We start from the raw sequence: 20,685 nt of genomic DNA, 5'->3' as shown, positions 1-20,685 counted from the left end.
AAGACCACTTTGGCTTAACCAGGAGATCTTGCACGATCTAAAAATAAAAAGGAGTCATATAAAAAATGGAAACTAGGACAGATTACAAAGGATGAATATAGGCAAACAACACAGGAATGCAGGGGCAAGATTAGAAAGGCAAAGGCACAAAATGAGCTCAAACTAGCTACGGGAATAAAAGGAAACAAGAAGACTTTTTATCAATACATTAGAAGCAAGAGGAAGACCAAAGACAGGGTAGGCCCACTGCTTAGTGAAGAGGGAGAAACAGTAACAGGAAACTTGGAAATGGCGGAGATGCTTAATGACTTCTTTATTTCGGTCTTCACCGAGAAGTCTGAAGGAATGCCTAACATAGTGAATGCTAATGGGAAGGGGGTAGGTTTAGCAGATAAAATAAAAAAAGAACAAGTTAAAAATCACTTAGAAAAGTTAGATGCCTGCAAGTCACCTGGGCCTGATGAAATGCATCCTAGAATACTCAAGGAGCTAATAGAGGAGGTATCTGAGCCTCTAGCTATTATCTTTGGAAAGTCATGGGAGACGGGAGAGATTCCAGAAGACTGGAAAAGGGCAAATATAGTGCCCATCTATAAAAAGGGAAATAAAAACAACCCAGGTAACTACAGACCAGTTAGTTTAACTTCTGTGCCAGGGAAGATAATGGAGCAAGTAATTAAGGAAATCATCTGCAAACACTTGGAAGGTGGTAAGGTGATAGGGAACAGCCAGCATGGATTTGTGAAGAACAAATCATGTCAAACCAATCTGATAGCTTTCTTTGATAGGATAACGAGCCTTGTAGATAAGGGTGAAGCGGTGGATGTGGTATACCTAGACTTTAGTAAGGCATTTGATACGGTCTCGCATGATATTCTTATCGATAAACTAGGCAAATACAAATTAGATGGGGCTACTATAAGGTGGGTGCATAACTGGCTGGATAACCGTACTCAGAGAGTTGTTATTAATGGTTCCCAATCCTGCTGGAAAGGCGTAACGAGTGGGGTTCCGCAGGGGTCTGTATTGGGACCGGCTCTGTTCAATATCTTCATCAACGACTTAGATATTGGCATAGAAAGTACGCTTATTAAGTTTGCGGATGATACCAAACTGGGAGGGATTGCAACTACTTTGGAGGACAGGGTCATAATTCAAAATGATCTGGACAAATTGGAGAAATGGGCTGAGGTAAACAGGATGAAGTTTAACAAAGACAAATGCAAAGTGCTCCACTTAGGAAGGAAAAATCAATTTCACACATACAGAATGGGAAAAGACTGTCTAGGAAGGAGTACGGCAGAAAGGGATCTAGGGGTTATAGTGGACCACAAGCTAAATATGAGTCAACAGTGTGATGCTGTTGCAAAAAAAGCAAACATGATTCTGGGATGCATTAACAGGTGTGTTGTGAGCAAGACACGAGAAGTCATTCTTCCGCTCTACTCTGCTCTGGTTAGGCCTCAGCTGGAGTATTGTGTCCAGTTCTGGGCACCGCATTTTAAAAAAGATGTGGAGAAATTGGAAAGGGTCCAAAGAAGAGCAACAAGAATGATTAAAGGTCTTGAGAACATGACCTATGAAGAAAGGCTGAAAGAACTGGGTTTGTTTAGTTTGGAAAAGAGAAGACTGAGGGGACATGATAGCAGTTTTCAGGTATCTAAAAGGGTGTCATAAGGAGGAGGGAGAGAACTTGTTCACCTTAGCCTCTAAGGATAGAATCAGAAACAATGGGTTTAAACTGCAGCAAGGGAGGTCTAGGTTGGACATTAGGAAAAAGTTCCTAACTGTCAGGGTGGTTAAACACTGGAACAAATTGCCTAGGGTGGTTGTGGAATCTCCGTCTCTGGAGATATTTAAGAGTAGGTTAGATAAATGTCTATCAGGGATGGTCTAGACAGTATTTGGTCCTGCCATGCGGGCAGGGGACTGGACTCGATGACCTCTCGAGGTCCCTTCCAGTCCTATAATCTATGAATCTATGAATCTACATTTGTGGTCCTAAAGTAATATGGGACTAAAGCATTTTGGCTTTCTAAACTATGTCCAAGCAGAGGCCCTGTTATTTATAAGCTGTGTTTAGCTAAGTGTTTTGAGTGCAAGCACCAATTTTAACATTGTTCTCTTGAAATTTTAAAAGTACATTATCCCCTGCAGGTTTTAATATTATTTCTGGGGGCACGAGGGAAATGGCATTGTAAAAATAATGGTATTGTAAGCATCTGAATTGCACTCCCACTGGTTGTCATCATTTTTCTTCATTTGTTTAAAATAGCAATGTATATTTAATGAGAAACTACCACCCATGAAAACTTATTTAGGTCACACTGATGACTACAGGCGTATAAGTTCAAGAGAGAGTCAAGTTTACTCACTCAGAAAGGAGAGCTTTTAGGCTAGCCAGGGAACTAAAGCTTCTGAAACATAAGACTGGTTATGCTTCATTTCAGACTTGTTTATAACAAGCATCCTTTAAACCACAGTCTGAGTGCTAACCAGAAGATACTAAGCAATCTTAACTGACTTCAGTGGGAATTGAGGATGCTTAGAACCTTGCAGGATTGAACCTTTTTGTGATGGGGTGCCCACCCCACGCAAAGCCTCAAGCGATTAAAGTGGCTAGGCAGGCCAATTAACTGCCCAGGCTGCACCTGAGGAAGAAGACAGGCAGCAGGTCACTAATTGGAAAGGGGCTTAGCTGGGCAGGAACAGGAGGGACCCATATAAAGCCCAGGAGCTGTGAGCAGCAAGAGATTGTTAGGACATAGTCTATGGTCACTCCCTGGGAAGAGGGAGCTCGGGCTGGCAAACCCAGAGAGAGGGGGGAAGCCCAGAAAAACAGCAGCAAGGGATAGGACCATAAAGACCTTGGCTGGTTGTTATAGGTTCCCTGGGCTGGAACTCAGTGTAGAGGGTGGGCCTGGGTTCCCGTACCAGCTGTGAAGATGAGGCCCTGAAGCATAAGCCCTTATATCTGAGGCCCAGTATGAGGCCTAAGGCCTGAACTAAAGTAATGGTCAAGACTTCGTTAACATAAAGCAAAGTTAAGCTGTGAGACAGAGGCAGGGCCCTGCTCACAGAATCTGGCAAGAAGAAGGCTGATGCTGCAATTAAACACGTGCCTGAAAGGTGCTAAGCACTAGTAATATAAACATGCTCCAGGATGGTACCAGTACAGTCTGACCAATCCTAAAGACAGGGGCAAAAGGATAATATGATGGATAGAGTTGTTTTGTTCAAACCAAAATGTACAAAGTGAGAGGCGGCACCTTACTATGTAGAGGGGTTGCACCTCAAAACATCAGGCGTGATGCGTAACTTGTTCAGACCTGTGTATAAGAATGCATCCCTGGGGCGGTGTCTTTGTCCAGCCTAGGGGGCAGTGGAGAGTTTCGCCACTGACTGAGCTGGTCCATTGTCAGGGGACACATATTCGTAGTATGTCCTGTAGAGTTTGCGGGAAACTATTACTGTGCTTCATTTGGCAATAAACCTGGCCGGGTGCCTTCGTACCTTATCAGAGTCTGTGGTCATTGGGGGTTCTCATGGAGTCTGCTGTGTCAGTGATCTGCAGAGCCGGGGCAGCACACAGAGGGAACACATGCACACAGCCAGCTGTTAACATTAAACAGAGCAGAGCACCAAACCAGTGACGTCTGACGACACCAGCCACTGGGAAGTGGTGCAGGACATTCGAGATGCCAGCCGGACAGCTGGTCTGGGAGGACTTTGATTTCCCAGAAAGGAGAGGACCTTAGTGACCTGGCCAGAGGACCAAGCCACAAACAGGAAGTTGCAGCTCTGGGAGTGAGAGGGGCACAGGCTGAAAGAGATGGTGGGGAGAGACACCACCAGAGGAGGCAGTGTCTGGCAAGAGCTGCCAGGACGAGGTGCAAGATGTGGTGCGTGAACCCCATGACCTTTTCTGGAATACTGCTTCCTTGGTTTTATTGCCTACACCAGGGATCGGCAACCTTTGGCATGTAGCACGCCAGGGTAAGCCCCCTGCAGGGCTGGGCCAGGTTGTTTACCTGCCGCGTCCGCAGGTTCGGCCGATGGCGGCTCCCACTGGCCGCGGTTTGCCGCTCCAGGCCAATGGGCGTGGCGGGAAGCCATGGTCAGCACATCCCTCGGCCCACGCTGCTTCCCACAGCTTCCATTGGCCTGGAGCGGCGAACTGCGGCCAGTGGGAGCCGCCATCGGCCGAACCTGCGGACACAGGAGGTAAACAACCCGGCCCGGCCCACCATGGGGGCTTACCCTGGCGAGCCGCATGCCAAAGGTTGCCGATCCCTGGCCTATACTATATACAGCCATTGCTTTGACTAATTTATTGTTTTGTTCTTTGTTTATTTTAGCAAAGTCACAAGGTCATGTAGGTCAACCCAAACTTTATTACTGATATACAGGCTTTCTACAGTGCATATTGCCATGGTATCTGGGCTCCTCACAAACACTGATGGATTTAGCCTCGAAATACTTGGTGAGTTAGGGAAGTATCAACCCCACTTTACTGATGGGGAATTGAGGTACAGACAGGTCAATCTTGCACAGTGCTGAGCATTCTGTCCCTAATCCAGCAAAGTACTTTGAGCATGTGCCTAACTTAAACATTAAGTATATGAGCAGTCTACTCATGTTTAAATTAAGCACATGCTTAATCCTCATCCACATTCATGAAGTAATGTTGTACTCTGCAGGCATATATATTGCAATAACTCATGAACTAGTAACCCTTCAACCAGGCTGTTTTAGGACACTGTCACCTCAGTACATGTAATCAATTCATCAAAAAAAAAAAAAAAAGACTATATGAAAAACATTTTTTCTGTATCAAAAATGTATGTGGGGTACAAATGTACCCCACATGTTGCACTGTTATCCTGTATTTTTAGTAGTTTCATGTTCTCATTCGCTTCTAGTGAGACAGTCTTCTTGCAACAGTTAGCATATGGTAATTGACAATGCATTGCAGTGACAGTGATTGCTGCATACAATCACCCCTAATATAGAACGTACTCCAGGAAGGTTGGTCCCTTCAAACCTGGGCACGTTAGGTATCATCAGCACAAAGTGGACTGATACTGGTTTTCTTCACCTAACATTCTTGCAGGGATTTTCTGCCTAGGTATTGTGCTTCAAACACTACAGCCTCAGGAGATTCTTGAGGGTATTTTCTGTGATGAGCATTTCAAGATGGTGAACCAAAGGGCATAATATTCTGCTTCTGAGCTTATCAAAAGGATTTGCAACTCTGAAAGCGAGTTGTCATGTGATGACAACCTATTAGATGATAGTGACTTCGTGCCAGATTGTATCAAGAGCTGCTCTGAGAAGGAAGACCATATTTCTGTTGATTTATCATCAAGTTTGTGTTCAGACAATAAGAAGTTCATGTTCAGCCCTGGTATAAGACTGGAAGACGTAGTTCGTGATAACTTCTTCACTAGTATTCAGCTTGTTGAAGGTCAAATTTTCGTTGAGTAGATCTATATTGGAACAATCTGATGAAAAAAAGCCAGCTGTATCTAGTGAGATGTATCCACATTGCAGCAGAGAAAAACTGTCATCCATGTTCAGCTTTGCTGGGCCATGCACCCTGGTTTCCAGTGTTCCAAAGAGGGGCAAGTTGGTGATGATGCTATTGATGATGCATCATGACAAGGTTGTAGAATAAGACAAAAAGAAACCCCACATCATTCTCCACTACAATGACACTAAAAGTGGTGTTGATAACATGAACCATCTTGTAAGAATGTTCTCCTGCAGGTATAAAATAAACAGGTGGCCAGTGGTTCTTTTCTTCAACATGCTTGATGTTGCTGGCATAGGAAGATTCATCTTTTGGGTCAGCAACAATCCTGCTTGGCAACACATTCACCCAAGACAAAGAAGGTGCTTGTTCATTTTCAATCCAGGAGAACAACTAATAGATACACTTATCAAGGATTCCACTCTTTATACACATCTCACCATGTCCATCAAAGCAGCACTCTCAACCCTTGGCTACCATCGAAAAACAGCCACCATGGGAGCACCTAGCAAACTTGGTCAAATATGATAGTGTCCACTGCCATGATCAGCTGACTGGAAGAGCCACAAGCAATGCGAAGAATACAGTGAATTTGTATGTGCTGACCACTCCACATTGATGCTGATGTGTGAAAATTGCATATAGACTCTCACTGAAAGAGACTCCTTCTAGTTCTTTCAATTTGCTAGTTAAATAAATTGGGGAGGCATCCCTAAAACATTAAATAATTGTTCTTAGTTTCTAAATGCATTTGGGTATACAAAATTGTACCTCACAATTAATTCCACACAATTAATTCAACTTTTTTCTTGACACTGGATGGAGGTTAAGTACTTTGGTAGATCAGGGACAGAGGGCTGAGAGAGGTTAGGGCCCCTATTTTAGAGACACACCTTAGCTTTACACATGTGAAGTGCATAAAGTTAACATGCAGAAGTGCTTACATGATCCATGAATAAATTACTTACTCAAGGTTACTAGGGAATGTCTGCTGTGGACCCCAGGAATAGAATCCAGCGCTCCAGAGTCAGTCCAGTGTCTTAATCACAAATCTATCTTTCCAAATAGCCCTCTGACTTCAGGCCATACACCAACCACTAACTTGATGTGATTAAAAAGAAACATCTCCTACGGGCAGATTATTCCATAATTGGTGTTTCTGATTGAGCCCTGGTTCAGGGATGGATTCCCATTTGGGAAAGCACTTAAGTACATGCTTAACTTGGACTTGAATAGAGATGAACTTAAGCACGTGCTTAAGTGCTTTCTTGAATATGGGCCAAAGCTACGATAATGGACTAGAGGGTATTATCTGGTATAGCAGAAGTCTGATACAGTATGGCAATTCCTATGTCCCTCCCTGTGTGCTGATACAACCTGTATACCACACTATCCTGTATTTGGTACACACCCATACAATTCACAGGAGAAATACAAAACTATTTTAGAAACATGTGAGGGTTTTTCTTAACTGTTGGAACTCTACTCTTTTTATCCCTTCAGAGCTCAGAAAGAAAAATCAAAAGCTAGTAATTTGTAAACATCTGTGAAAGTGAGCCAAAAAGCTTTTCTATGCACAACACTGTCTTCATTTCAGAGTCCAATATCTCATTTTTCTAGGTCTTGAATCCAGTGCTGGGTTCTACTAGGCAGGGAAGAATCTAATCTTTCCAATGGCATAAAGTTCCTATTTAATTTATAATCCTGATGGGTCACTGGATATCAGACATTAAAATGGTCCCTGGTTGAATACTGCCTATCCTACTCCTTGGGGAGGTTTAAATTTGGGCAATAAAACATACATTTGGTGTAAGGAAATATATCTTTGCCTGAATGATGTGGGTGTGAGGTCAGAGGGTGTTTTTGTTTAAATGACAGTTGCTTGAAGCTGCCCAGCAGATTGAAATGTCAGAAATTGCCCCAGAAGCTGGGGGGCAGTGGGCAGAATGCACGTGAGGTAGGCAAAGTTGCAGGGCAAATTGAATCTGAGTGGATATCACCCCCCACATACATTGTTTGCTTTTTCCCCAAAATTCTAAATCTCAATGGGAAAAGTGTCAAATTGTGAATTTTGAACATTCATGACCAGCTCTACACAACATCTGATGGGATCAGGCCCATTGTAGGTAACTATAGTTCATGAATCGAGCTCTTAGACATTTTCCTGCAGAACTATCCTTTTGACATTAAGAGTGCATCAGAAACTCTCATGAGCACTGGAGTAAATTTGGGGTTACACACAAACAGTAACTTTAAATATGAGCTGAGTGACTCCTCCCCAACTCTACCACTACTAGTTTGGCTATTTGGGTAAATTTTAATGTAATCAGTTCCTTTTATCTAGAAAAACTGTTCAATAAGTAGTTTTGTTTCTCTTTTCCTTTTGAATGAAAAGAGCAACAGTAGCAGATTATAACTAAGACATCCTTTTATTTCTGTTTTATTTCCAGTGCCACAACAGAAGAGCCGGTAACAGATCAGAGACCTGACATGCCAAATGCACTACAAATGTTACTTGCATGTACATTTGCTAATCCCTTAATCCCATCACCCCGCTCTGTGGCAGGGAACATTACAAACAGTGTCTCTGGAACGTCAGGGCAGTGCAGAGTCTGTTCCTTGTAGATCCCAGGTCTTCTTCTCAGGCCCTGGCAGTGCTGCAGGGATGCTGTGGGTTGGACACTTGTTTTGGTGGTGGCCACACACCTCCGGGCTTTGGGCAGTGGGACCCTTCTTCCCAGCGTCAGCTCCCCGTTGGGTTAAGAGCCCCCTCCCAGTCTGGCCTGCAAGGACCCTGGGCTGGGGGTGTCTTTCTGCGCTGGGCCCTTTGCCCAGGGTCCCCGCTTGGCTGGCCCCAGTTGTTCACTGCACCCGGCTTCAGACTGCTCCAGCTCCAGCCCCAGCCCCAACTCCACTGTTCTAGCTCTGGCTTCACTTTGCCTTAGTACTGATGCTGCTGCTCTGCCTCCAGCCCCCGGGCTGCTTCTCTGGCCCCTCTGGCGCTGTGGCTGCAGCTCTGCTCCCAGCACAGGTCTGCTCTGTGGGCTGCTTCCGTGACTCTGCTCCCAGCACTGACCTGCTTCCTGGGCTGCTTTTCTGGCCCCTCAGGCTGGCACAGCTCTGCTCCGCAGCTCAGCTTGGGCTCCTGCTTTCTCCTTACCTCGGCCCCACTCTGTCTGACCCAGGCAATTCCAGTTCACACGGAAGACGGGACCCGCCCTGGCCTCCTGACTCCCTGATTAGCCTGCCTGCCCTGTCAATCAGGCTGACCTGGAGCATTGGCCTCTCCCCATTCTTTTAGTACTGGGAGCTAGCCAACCAAAACCACCCCACTGAATGTTAGTAAGGGGACAACAGTCCCCTTACATAAAGTATACAGTAAACTTGATCTCCAAGTAATCCAGAGAACAGAATTCTTGTATATTTCAATACATTGGTGGCTCACAAAAACAGAACTGACAGGCAGAGCAAGCTGACCTGGATATATGTTTTGGAAAAACAAGACAGTCTTGAGAATCTATTTTCAGACAATCTAAAAATACACTTTAATTATACACTACCACTTTACTATTGACAGCTCACTGTGATAAAGAGGCAATAATTGCCCAGTGGAAGATGGCTGCCTTGGATGTTTACCATCAGTAGAGCATCAGTTTGGGGCTAGGGAAGCCACATTTGGTGAAAATATGCTGCATGGGAGCATGACTACACATCAAATACTGCAGGGGTGTGTAATCCAAAGTGGTACGTGTGGTCTTAGAAACCCAGAAGTCTTAGAACTTTGCTAGTCGCACTGATGGTACACATACACGTTCCACATCCACCATGTTACAAATAATAGTGTAAGACAAAATCTTTAAACTCTTACCAAAGCAGGAATTGACAAAGCCATACCACATGCAACCATACTCTCCTCCAATCCATCTGCCGTGGATGTTGGATGCAAAACTGAGTGTGGTGCCAGAGATGCACACTAACATGTCACTGGCACTGATGTTCAGCAGTAGCATGTTCACAGGGTTGCGCAGGGTTTTAAACTTGCAGAAGAGTATGAGAACAATAAAGTTATTCAAGAAGCCAAATACCAAGATAAATCCAAGGAAAACAGCCACTATGGTGTGCCCTGTTCTAGAGAGTCCAGTTCTTGGCTCATGAGGATCTGTAGATGCTCCAAAGCTCAGGTTGGCTGTCCAGTTGGTACTCATTTTTGACATTATAGTAGGCTGGAGAGTACAGAAATAGTAAATGTTCTACTCCCAGATCTTCTAGCTACTTTACAGAAGTATCCCTCCATTACATTACAAATCAGCACTAGATTCTTGTGGTCTTCAGTCGGTTGGCAAACTGCTTCTTGACTGTTAACAATAATAGAAAATAGTGTCTCAATGTAGAAAAGCTTATTGCACTGCTTATTCTGTAATCATTTGTCTATGGAACTCGTAGGCTGCATAACAGAAGAGACTGATAGCTTCAAGGGCACCATCATTATTTAAAAATTGGACTATTTCAGATGATTACTTTTAGACCAAAGGTAGGAGACATCTTAATAAGCTGCCAGTTCTTCAGAGCAAAACAATTTCTAGTAATTGTGATCAGTCCCATTGTCAGAAGTGGGTTCTTCGTGACAAAAACATCCTGCACACATGGAAAGAAAACAACAAGCATTACATCCAAGACAATTCTTTTCATATTAACACCAAGAGGCTACATTGTCTGTTAACAGTTCTAACCCTCTGGCAAGAAGAACTTTTGTTAAAACTCAGTCTTTTGTTTTCTCTCTGCATAAATAAAATCAGTTATTTGAAGTCTTAGAGTGCTTTTTGTATTTATGAAAGCTATTCTAGAAGGCTTCCCTCTAGCCAGCAGTCTGTTATGCAAAAGACCACTTAGGCACTTTATATGCCAGGCACTAGTGTGAGAAAATATTTAGTAAGGAATATGGTTTTATTTAAGCACTCCAGTGTCTCTCCTGCTGTGTTTGTATAGCTCCCAACGCAGTGAAGTCTCAATCCTGACTGGTGCCTCGGGGGGGTGGGGGAACCTACTATACTGTACGTAATTACTGATTACTAACAATCTGAAGGGAAAGAGGAAGAGTTTTCAGATCCAAGCAGCAGCATTTTTAGTGCATCCCTTGAAGATAAAACATGTTGAAAGACCTATGAGATCTATTTCATTTCTACCGCATTCACTGGCTACCAGACATTCGTTTCCACTATTCATAGACCTCAACCAGCTTCTCAATGCTTTTTCCCCTCACAGACTTAAAAATGTATATCATATGTTCATTATATAAATATATTGTATTTGATTAATTAAATTGTAATTGATTAATACCACAGAGACTATAACACATAAAGAAAAAGGGAACTAGTAAAGTACAATATCATGAAAGAGGTATTAACTCTTTAGCCACAGCTTTCAGAACAGGTTGCTGAGAACATAATTAATCTATATTCTTATTTTACATAGATCTTTTTGTTAAAAGGGAACTAAAAGGACAGTTATGATGTTGTAGAGATTTCCATTCCCAATTTAAAAAGTGCATGGTATCTTTAGCTTCCTGAACTAAAAGATAAATTAAAAAAGGGGAGTTAGAAATTTCTGTTTCAGAAGCCAAGTGTTCCTAGAAGATTATTCATTATCTATATTCTTTCTTCATAAATGAAATGTGTTATCCCTTGCATTGCTCCTAACCAGTAGTTTCTCTGAGAAGTACTTGATAGAAAGATGCATCACGACACCAGAAAGCTGTTTAGCACAAAATAGCTAAACAGAGTTTACTAAAAATTCTGTTTAGCTATTTCATGCAATGTCTCTCTGGAGTCATGATGTGCTTTTCTAGCAAGTATTTTTTCTTCATACTGTATCATACTTGCATTGTACACTTCTAAACAGACATATTGCTACATCCATCTCATTACTGTAATGATTTTATTTAAAGTACACAATGTATCATGACTTTACCTTTGTGAATTATAAAATATAGATGCTTTTCAGGAGCCATTTTCATTATTAACTTACAATCCAAAAGGTTAACTTTTCCTGCATCTCTCCCTTTTATCAGAGGTAGAATAATTTGGTTTGATAAAATTCTTAAGTGGTAAAGCCAAGGAAAAGTATATATTTGGACAATACCTTTTAAGTCAGTGTTTCTCAAACTGGGGTCGCTGCTTGTTACTTCTAGTTGTGTTGAGGTAAACAAAATATAAGTTTATTATACACCTCTACATCAATATAAGTGGGAGTCGCGATCGGCCAGACCTGCGGACGGGGCAGGTAAACAAACCGGCCCAGCCCGCCAAGGGCTTTCTCTACACAAGCAGCGACCCCAGTTTGAGAAACACTGTTTTAAATTGTCCTGGACAGGTCTGGTCCTGGGCTTTCCCAATGAAGGGAAAGGGAATGGTTCTGTTCTGTGAATGAGATGTGCTTTAAACACAACTAGAAGTAACTTTAGAGCAATAGCAGGGAAGTATGCAGGAACAAAATACAGAGGTAAACAAAATATAAGTTTATTATACACCTCTACCTCGATATAACGCTGTCCTCGGGAGCCAAAAAATGTTACCGCGTTATAGGTGAAACCGCGTTATATCGAACTTGCTTTGATCCTCCGGAGTGCGCAGCCCCGCCCCCCTGGAGCACTGCTTTACCACGTTATATCCGAATTTGTGTTATATCGGATCGTGTTATATCGGGGTAGAGGTGTATTAAGCATTTTTTGGACACTAAAATTTTATAGCAGGAGAGTCCAACAGTTTTAACATCAGAACAGCCATACTGGACCAATACTGGTCAGACCAGTGGTCCAACCCAAGCTCTGAGGCCCACCTCACAGGGTCCTAGAGTCTGGGTGTGTCATTGCACTCTATATGATTTTATGAAAGTATGCTGATGAGTGTGAACATAATGTAACTAAAATATGCTTCATGCGAAAGGTCTCTTGTAAGGTATCATTACAAAGCTTATAATCTACTGAGTGTGGTCATCCTATTTGTATAAATGTATCACTCTTGTATCTGAAACTAGAAATATGAAATATAACTCTGAGGGCCTATTGTAATTATGCAAAGTGTGGGCCATTAATGGTGGTTTGGAATCTTGATGGCTCCCATTAACCAGGACAATTGACTGTAGATGGCTCTGTTTTACCTGTAAGTCTTCCTGTATACCTGTGTGCTGGAAAGTAGGTAAATGAAGTCTTATAGTGACATGTGATCAGGGCCGGCTTTAGGCCGATTCCCCCAAATCAGGTCCCACGCCTAAGAGGGCCCCACGCCTAAGAGGGCCCCGCACCCTAAAGAAGAGCACCTAACTTAGGTGCCTTTTTAATTTTTACTCACCCGGCGGCGGTCCGGGTCTTCAGCGGCATTTCGGCAGCAGGTCCTTCACTCGCTCTGGGTCTTTGGCAGCATTTCAGCGGCGGGTCCTTCAGTGATGCGGAAGACCCGGAGCGAGTGAAGGATCCGCCGCCGAAGTGCCGCCGAAGACCAGGACCACCGCCGGATATTCGAATCAGGCCCCGCACTTCCTAAAGCTGGCCCTGCATGTGATCATGTCACCTGAACTGGAATCCATCTTTAACCTGGTGTTTTTCCATTTAGAAGGAAGAGGGGAACCCAGAGAGGGACAAAGGATTCCTGCCTTATGCAGAAGATATATAAGTGGGTGTAACAGAACAAAAAAGGAGCCATCATGAGAAATCCCCTAGCTACCACCTGAGCTGGAACAAGGGCTGTACCAGGGGAAAAGATTTGTGTTCAGACTAGGAAGGCATCGAGTCTGTGAAAGTAACTTATTGAAACATCGCTGAGGGTGAGATTTTATCTGTATTCAGTTTTATTACTGTATTAGGCTTAGATTTGCGTGTTTTATTTTATTTTACTTGGTAATTCACATTGTTCTGTCTGCTATTACTTGAAACCACTTAAACCCTACTTTCTGTATTTAATAAAATCACTTTTTACTTATTAATTAACCCAGAGTATATATTAATACCTGGGGGGCACAAACAGCTGTGCATATCTTTCTATCAGTGTTATAGAGGGCAAACATTTCATGAGTTTACCCTGTATAAGCTTTATTTGGGGTAAAACAGATTTATTTGGGGTTTGGAACCCATTGGGAGTTGGGCATCTGAGTGTTAAAGACAGGAACACTTCTCAAGTTGCTTTCAGTTAAGTCTGTAGCTTTGGGGCACGTGGTTCAGACTCTGGGTCTGTGTTGGAGCAGACTGGCGTGTCTGGCTCAACAAGACAGGGTGCTGGAGTCCCAAGCTGGCAGGGAAAGCAGGGGCAGAAGTAGGCTTGGCACATCAGTTGGCAGCCCCAAGGGGGTTTCTGTGATCCAACCCATCACACTGGGATCCAGCCTAAATCTGGAAGTCTACAATGCAATTAAACAGCCTTGCAGCCCAAGCCCTGCGAGCCCGAGTCAGCTGGCAGGGGCCAGCCACGGATGTCAAATTACAGTGTAGACATACCCACATTGTCTGATTCTGTTCTTTACTATAGTTTCAACCATTTTGCCTGGTATTGAAGTTAGGTTTACCAGCCTGTAATTGACAGGATCACCTCTGGAGCTTTTTTCTCAAAATCAACATTACATTAGCTATCCGCCAGTCATTTGGATGAAAGGCTGATTTAAGCGATAGGTTGCATACCACAGTTATTAGTTCTGCAATTTCATATTTAAGTTCCTTCAGAACTCTTGGGTGAACACCATCTGGTCCTGGTGACTTATTACTGTTTAATTTATCATCCATTTGTTCCAATGCTTCCTCTATTGACACCTCAATCTGAGACAGTTCCTCAGATTTGTCACCTAAAAAGAATGTCTCACATCTTCAGCAGTGAAAACTGAGGTTCATTTCAACCTAGTGTGGACCATTAGATGCAGTTCAGTGTTGAGAAAAAACAGTCATACTGCCCCGAGAAAGAGCTCAGGGAAGGTTTACAAGTGCAGGGGAACTGTTAGCCAGCACTGTAATCTGAAAAACTGACTATTCATGAGTGTTTTTTATAATTGTATTTATATCAATCTAAAAATGTAGTCTACTTTTTTTTCCATTTCCGATACAGCTTTACCCATCTCTTTTGCATCTGACCACTTGTTTTAGACCCATCCTGCTCTCAGCCCCCCAACTCTGTCCTTGTTTATACCCAACCAACTGTATTGAAGAATTTGGCTTCAAAGTTCATCCACATACAGATTTTGTACTGGTATAACTTTCAATTAGGCGTGTGGGATATTTTTAAACTAAAATAATTATACTGGTACAACCTGTTGTGTGGATGCAGCTATACCAGTGTAAAGGTGCCTTTATACCAGTATAGCTTATTTCCTTTCACATGGTATGGAAATAAACTATACCAGTATAAGCACTTTCATACCAATATAATTGCATCTAAACAAGGAGAGTTGTATCACTTTAATCGTACCAACACACAATATAATTTTTGTGCATAGACAAGGCTTTAGGTTACAAACTTATAAACAAGCATGTGAGTAACTTTACATGCGGGGGAAATCTCTACTGAGTTCATGAATAAATCCTTGGTGCACAAAGCAATATACCTGCATATTTGCAGAATTTGGACCTCAGACTATCAACTCTTTAAGGCAGGGTATGTGTTTGTCATCGCTGTAAAGTGCCATAGACTCCTTATGTATATGACAATAATACGTAGCTCCTATGCAGAAACATAGAGCACTTGCGTATGGGTTAGAGAAATAAAATAATATTTTTTTAAAAACCACACACATTGGGGATGTCTGCTGATACTGCCAAATAAAATAAAAAGCAGGCGGAGTAAGGTTTGCTTAAGTCCCCAAGAGGACATAAGGGTATCTAATGAGGAAAGTCTGAAGTTCTGTGCTAGATAAGAAGAGTCCCATATTAAAAACACAAATACAGTACCATATCCTAAATTTCTTTATAAATTTAGACAAACCACATGCCAAATGATGGTGTTAAGAAAGCTGCTGGGCTCCATTTATTTATTTATTTATTTGAGACCCCGAGTTGGATTTATCCTGGCTTAATATTAGCGTATAATTGAGTAATATGGCTTTGATCCTCCCATGTGCTCAGTTCTGCTGCAAGATGCTCAAGTACTCTCAATGCCAACTTACTTCACCACTATGCAAGATTGAGCCCTACATCAGTATGATTTTTCAGCTCTTCTGATTAGGAAATTCTTAACTGAACAGTCAATCCCGTTGTTTTTTTAAAATATTAAATCTCTAAGTGGCTTTACAACATTTAAAAAATACCATTAGTAAACGAATTGCATAGTGTTCATCAAATTACATTGCCAGGTCTCTCTGTACTAGCTTGCTTTTGGGTGGGAAGGAAAACACTGAAAATGATCTGAAGCATTTGGCCAAGTGAAATGGCTTGGATATCAGTACAAGTCACCAACGAGCCTCAATAGTGCATTTTTTTATTTTGTGTTACAAATTTTAAAAATAGTTCTGACAAATACTAGTCAACAAGATGCTGAATGCAGGGACTCCCGTCACTGCTGGCAGTTTCTTCTGAAGCAATCTTGTGGGAAAGGAGGGAAATAAGTATGATCTGTGCTTTGCGTTGATTAAACAGTTCCTTTCAACTTTGCCCAGAAAGAAGGACGTAGCTTGTGACTTGAAAGTTACTGAACTTGCTAGCATTAAGGGGTTTCTGTTTATATTTTTGAAATTACACTTTTTATTTCCAATTGAGGGATTTTTAATCTACATTATCTTGCAAAATTGTAAACTATGCCAGAGAATGGTCCTCAATTCACTTCCAAACTTAATTGTTGATAAAACTGTAAAAAAACCATTTAGATGTCCAAAACCTCTTGCAAAAAAAAAAAAAAAAAGATTAATTCTATTGGGATGAATCAGAGCGGTATAACAAACTTGTAGCTTGTTGTGGATATTGCCCTGAACAGATACCTGATTTAAGATTTCACAGTTAAGTGCGGTGTTTCATTTAAAAAAAATTAACTTAAATACATTTATCCAGCATAAAAGTGTATTGAAAAATATAACATTTAAAACTGTTTTGATATTTCAAAGTAAATCTTGGCTGAAAGTCTTTTAAAGATGCAAACAACTAATTCTTGGATTTTATGCTGGATTAATGAACATCCACCATTTACTTTAATCTGTTGAATAAAAGGCTAAGTTTTACTTTGAATTTTGAAATAGTAAATAAAAGCATGATCAGATCTTACCTTTTTAGTTTATATATGGCAAACCAAATTAATATAATTATTTGAGTTCTCCGCATACATAAGGGGCAGATCAAAAGAATCCCTCTTGAACACTACTCAGAGAGAGAGTGAGAGAATTTAAAGGACTCTCAAAGAATGACCCAGGACACACGGGGATGGCAGGAATGCCGGAGCCTTGTACATGTCCGAAGCAACATTTGATGGCACAGGAAAGATTTAGATTCAGGTGCTTAAAAGCAATTAAGAAACAGGACTCAGGCTAAATATTTTGAAGCACTCACAGATCCCATTGATTGCTGGGTCCCCAAACCTCTGAAAATCAGGCTACTTGTTTAGATAATTAACTTTAGAAACCCAAATTTGAAAACTTTGTCCTCTCTTTACACTAATGTAGTAAAACAAACTATAAAACCTAGACTATTTAGCTTACCACGCTTAGGGGAAAATGTACTAGTTGTGAAGATGGGCAAGGAATGTTTGAATATTAAAGCAATGGGGGCGGGGGCGGGGAATGGTTTGCAGGAAAACTCGGAGCCACCCCTTTGTAGCTGGACCACTTCTTTAGCACCTTAAAAATTAAACTCACACCCTAGAGATCTTTGTTATTCAACAAGGAAAAGCAAGCAATTGTCAGTATAATTCAATTCTAACTGCCAACTAGACAACACAGTTAAGATTAACATTGAGCAAAAGTGATGAAGAGGTGCCATTTTTGGGTCCTGGGGAGTACCTTTGGGATACTATTTTAGGCTTTAGCAGCTATAACAGGGCAACTCTTCAACAGATTAATAGCATCTTCACTGAGTACCTTAAAACTGCCCAAGCATTTAAACTCCCTCACATCTGTCAGCAGAGTAAATATGTACGGCCAAATGCCAGGGGAAAGAAATACAACACTGGCTAGATCGTTGTTTGTGACTTAATCTGATGTTTTAAAACTTTTTTATAGATTTTTTCAGATAATTTTAATCTGGCATGTAGAAAAATACATCTACATCTGTTTAGAAGTCAGGATTTAAAGAAAATCGTGTCTTCAGCAGGGTGATTCTTAGATATGATGTAGATGAGATGTAATCTCCAGCAATTCCGTGCAGGCTGCTACCCCGCAGCCCGAGGAATTAGAAAACATAATCATGTCTGAAAACTACATGCAGGTTTCTCAATTATGGGTCGGAACAAGGCTGAAGAAATTGTAAGTGAAAAATTAATTCTGATCGGAAAATGGCCCACCAGCCGGGAACCCTGCCTCATTTAATTTCTTGCTAACAGTATGTTGCAGAGGGGCAGCGTTGGAAGGTGCAAGACGGATTAGCCTCCCTAATCCTCAAACCAGAAAGGCGGCTCCTGGCCGTTTTAATTCCCCCCTCCGCACTCACCGCAACACTACGGACCAGGGACAGCGGGGTCCCAGCCGGGCGCGGCAGGCGGGAGGTCTAGGGAAACGCTACTTACTTTCCGAGGTGCTGGGGGCTGTTCGGCGCCCGCTCCGCCCAGCCTGAGCCCCACGGGGGAAGCGAAAGCCGGCCGCGGCCATCCTTCAGCGGGCGCCGCGAGGAGGGTCCCCGCCAACTTTGCCGGCCGGTGAGTCTCCGTGTCCCGCTCCGCTCCTTGCGGGCAGGGGGCTCGGCGCTGCCGGCTCGGGAAGCGCGACTCCGCAGCCGCCCCGGCCCGCGCCCGCCAGGCCAGCGCTCAAAAAGGGCGAGCGGCTCAGCCCCCGCGCTGCCTAGTCCCGGCGCCTCGCCCCCCGGCCAGGCTCCGCCCGCTCGCTGCCCATTGGGGGGCGGGGTCCCAGCGCTAAGGGCTCTGCAGCCCCTTCCCGTTCGCCGCCTCCCTCCGCCACTCGGCGCGCACCTTCCCTCTAGCTCCTCTGCCCGCCCTGCCCCTGCCCCTGCCCCTGCCCCGGCCGGGCTGTTCCTCCGGCGGCGGGAGCTTTGAAGGGGGAGCGCTGGCCGGATCCAGCGCAGGGCGCCCCACTCGCCTGGCCAGGGGCCCTAGGAGCCTTGCAGAGAAAGCGGCACACGCAGCCCCCCCAAAGGAACCGGGGTAGCAGCTGCTGCTGCTGCTGGAAGAGACGCCGCTGCCAGGGCTCAAGCTGTGGCCACGGCCTCTGGCACTGACATCCAGCTCGGCTACACGTGCCCGAGGAGAGATGACAGACGCGCGCATTTGTGTGCCTGGAGGGGGGCTGCTTATCCTGTTTAGCGTTTGGCTTCTATGTGCACATCCTGGGGGGCTGATCCTCTGGGAAACACTCTCCCGCCCCCGCCGCCCTTTTCTTTATGCAACAGCTTGGGGAGCTCAGCATCTCAGTGCCTGGCTCCTTCCCTTTCCTAAGAGCTAGAGGAGGCTACAGGTTTATGCTCTTGCTAGGGTTGCTAACTCCAGTATTGTCCTGGAGTCCGGAATTAAAGATTCATCTTTAATTAAAGATTGTCTTGAGATAAAACGTCCAGGAATACATCCAACCAAAGCTGGCAAACCTACTTGTTGTTGCCCGTGCACATAAAAACCAGCGGGGCAGAAAGAGGACCGGACACTGTTCCTAAAACATTATCTGAAATCACTGGCACTTTCTGTCCCCTGTTGCTCCTTTAATGAGAAGCGTTCCGGCAATTCCTATCCACCCAATTCAGCCGCCAGGATGAGCTCTGTGTGCCTCTTAGGAAATGATCGAATTGGGAAAGAGACAGTTTTGTCTCTCAAACTCTAGCGTTTTGGTCTCCCACCGTTTACATAATAACAACTTCAAGCCCAGCAAGCAGCCTCCCCCTTTAGGAGAAGACGCTTTGCCAGAGCAGAATACAAGGAATGCGGGAAAATTCGTCTCTGAAGGGAGAAGTAATCAATTGCTAGTTGAAAGGCCATGTTGGAAAACAAAACAGAAGTGAGATCACGAGATTATCCAGCAATCCGAATGACCTGGACTGTGGATAATCCACAATTCAGACTTTCAGCACAGATCCTCCCAGTATCTGCTGTTCGGCATACCGATGTTCCCACCTGCTCCGTGTGTTTACTTTTGAGCTGTGTTGCTGTGTGGTGTTGTGTCACATGACTTACTGAGTTACACACTGGAGTGAGACAGCTGAGTACAGTGATAATGTGAAGCTGGTTATAGTCAGATCGTTCCTTCAAGAAAAAAAACACCTACAGCGACTGAGGAACCCAGCTCCTAAATATTTAACGTGGCAGAGTTGCAGAGTAATACAATTTGGTCAAAGTGTGTGTGATAAATGTAGGTCTTTATAGCTAGATGATAAACTGGATTTCCAAAATTTCTTTCTAGTCCCTTATCTCTCTCTGCTAGGATTGCAGAAGTTAACTCTGTGGTCTTGGACTTCAATTTAGGGCAGCAGGTGAAGGGGCTTTCCCTCAGGGCTAATAAGTCCCTTCTCCTTCCTTACTTGTTGGGGTGTGAAAGACTCACAGACAAGGGGGGAAACTGATTAATTGTCTACACTGGGGAAACAGTAATATTGACTAGAGGCAAATTAAACTATAACTGGAGCAGGGGAACTGGACCCTTGGACTTCCCTCCTAACTACCCGGTGACAGAGTCATTCTCTCACTTCTCCGGGCCAATGACTATCCAAGTTTTTATCCACAGTGGAAGATGTTTCACCAGATGAGACTGAGGGAGACCCACATCAGAATATCCCATACCTCAGTGCTTAGGGCAGAGTCCTGATGATTTGTGAGATAGTCTCCCACTTCTTTCTTCCCCTCTGGTAGGGGGTGGGGGAAATAAATACAAGTTTCCCACATCCCAGGGGAGCGCTCTAACCATTGGCCACAGGTTATAAAATGGGCACCAGCCCCACCTCCTCCTCCTGCTGCCCCTGCTGTTTTGTGTGGATTAGAAGTTTACCTGAGGCCTTGGCTACACTGGCGCTGTACAGCGCTGCAACTTGCTGCACTCAGGGGTGT

At 43.6% G+C, this 20,685-nt stretch overlaps 1 protein-coding gene across 1 annotated transcript in view; it reads right to left on the bottom strand.

Moving 5' to 3' along the window:
- LOC128826947 (vertebrate ancient opsin-like) overlaps nt 1-18,397 on the bottom strand; it is a 134,259-nt gene extending 115,862 nt beyond the window's left edge. Inside the window, exons 1-2 of the mRNA XM_054010542.1 lie at nt 18,211-18,397; nt 9,402-10,168 (exon numbers count right to left, since the gene is read on the bottom strand). Coding sequence (XP_053866517.1) covers nt 9,402-9,747 — 346 coding nt within the window. The 5' untranslated portion in view covers nt 9,748-10,168; nt 18,211-18,397. The remainder of the gene's footprint in view (nt 1-9,401; nt 10,169-18,210) is intronic.
- Between the last annotated feature and the right edge of the window lie 2,288 nt (nt 18,398-20,685).

The sequence above is a fragment of the Malaclemys terrapin genome, chromosome 1 (genome assembly GCF_027887155.1).
Source record: "Malaclemys terrapin pileata isolate rMalTer1 chromosome 1, rMalTer1.hap1, whole genome shotgun sequence".
Taxonomy (NCBI): domain Eukaryota; kingdom Metazoa; phylum Chordata; order Testudines; family Emydidae; genus Malaclemys; species Malaclemys terrapin.
Note: the sequence above shows the minus strand (reverse complement) of the source record. Positions and strands in the feature narration are given on the sequence as shown.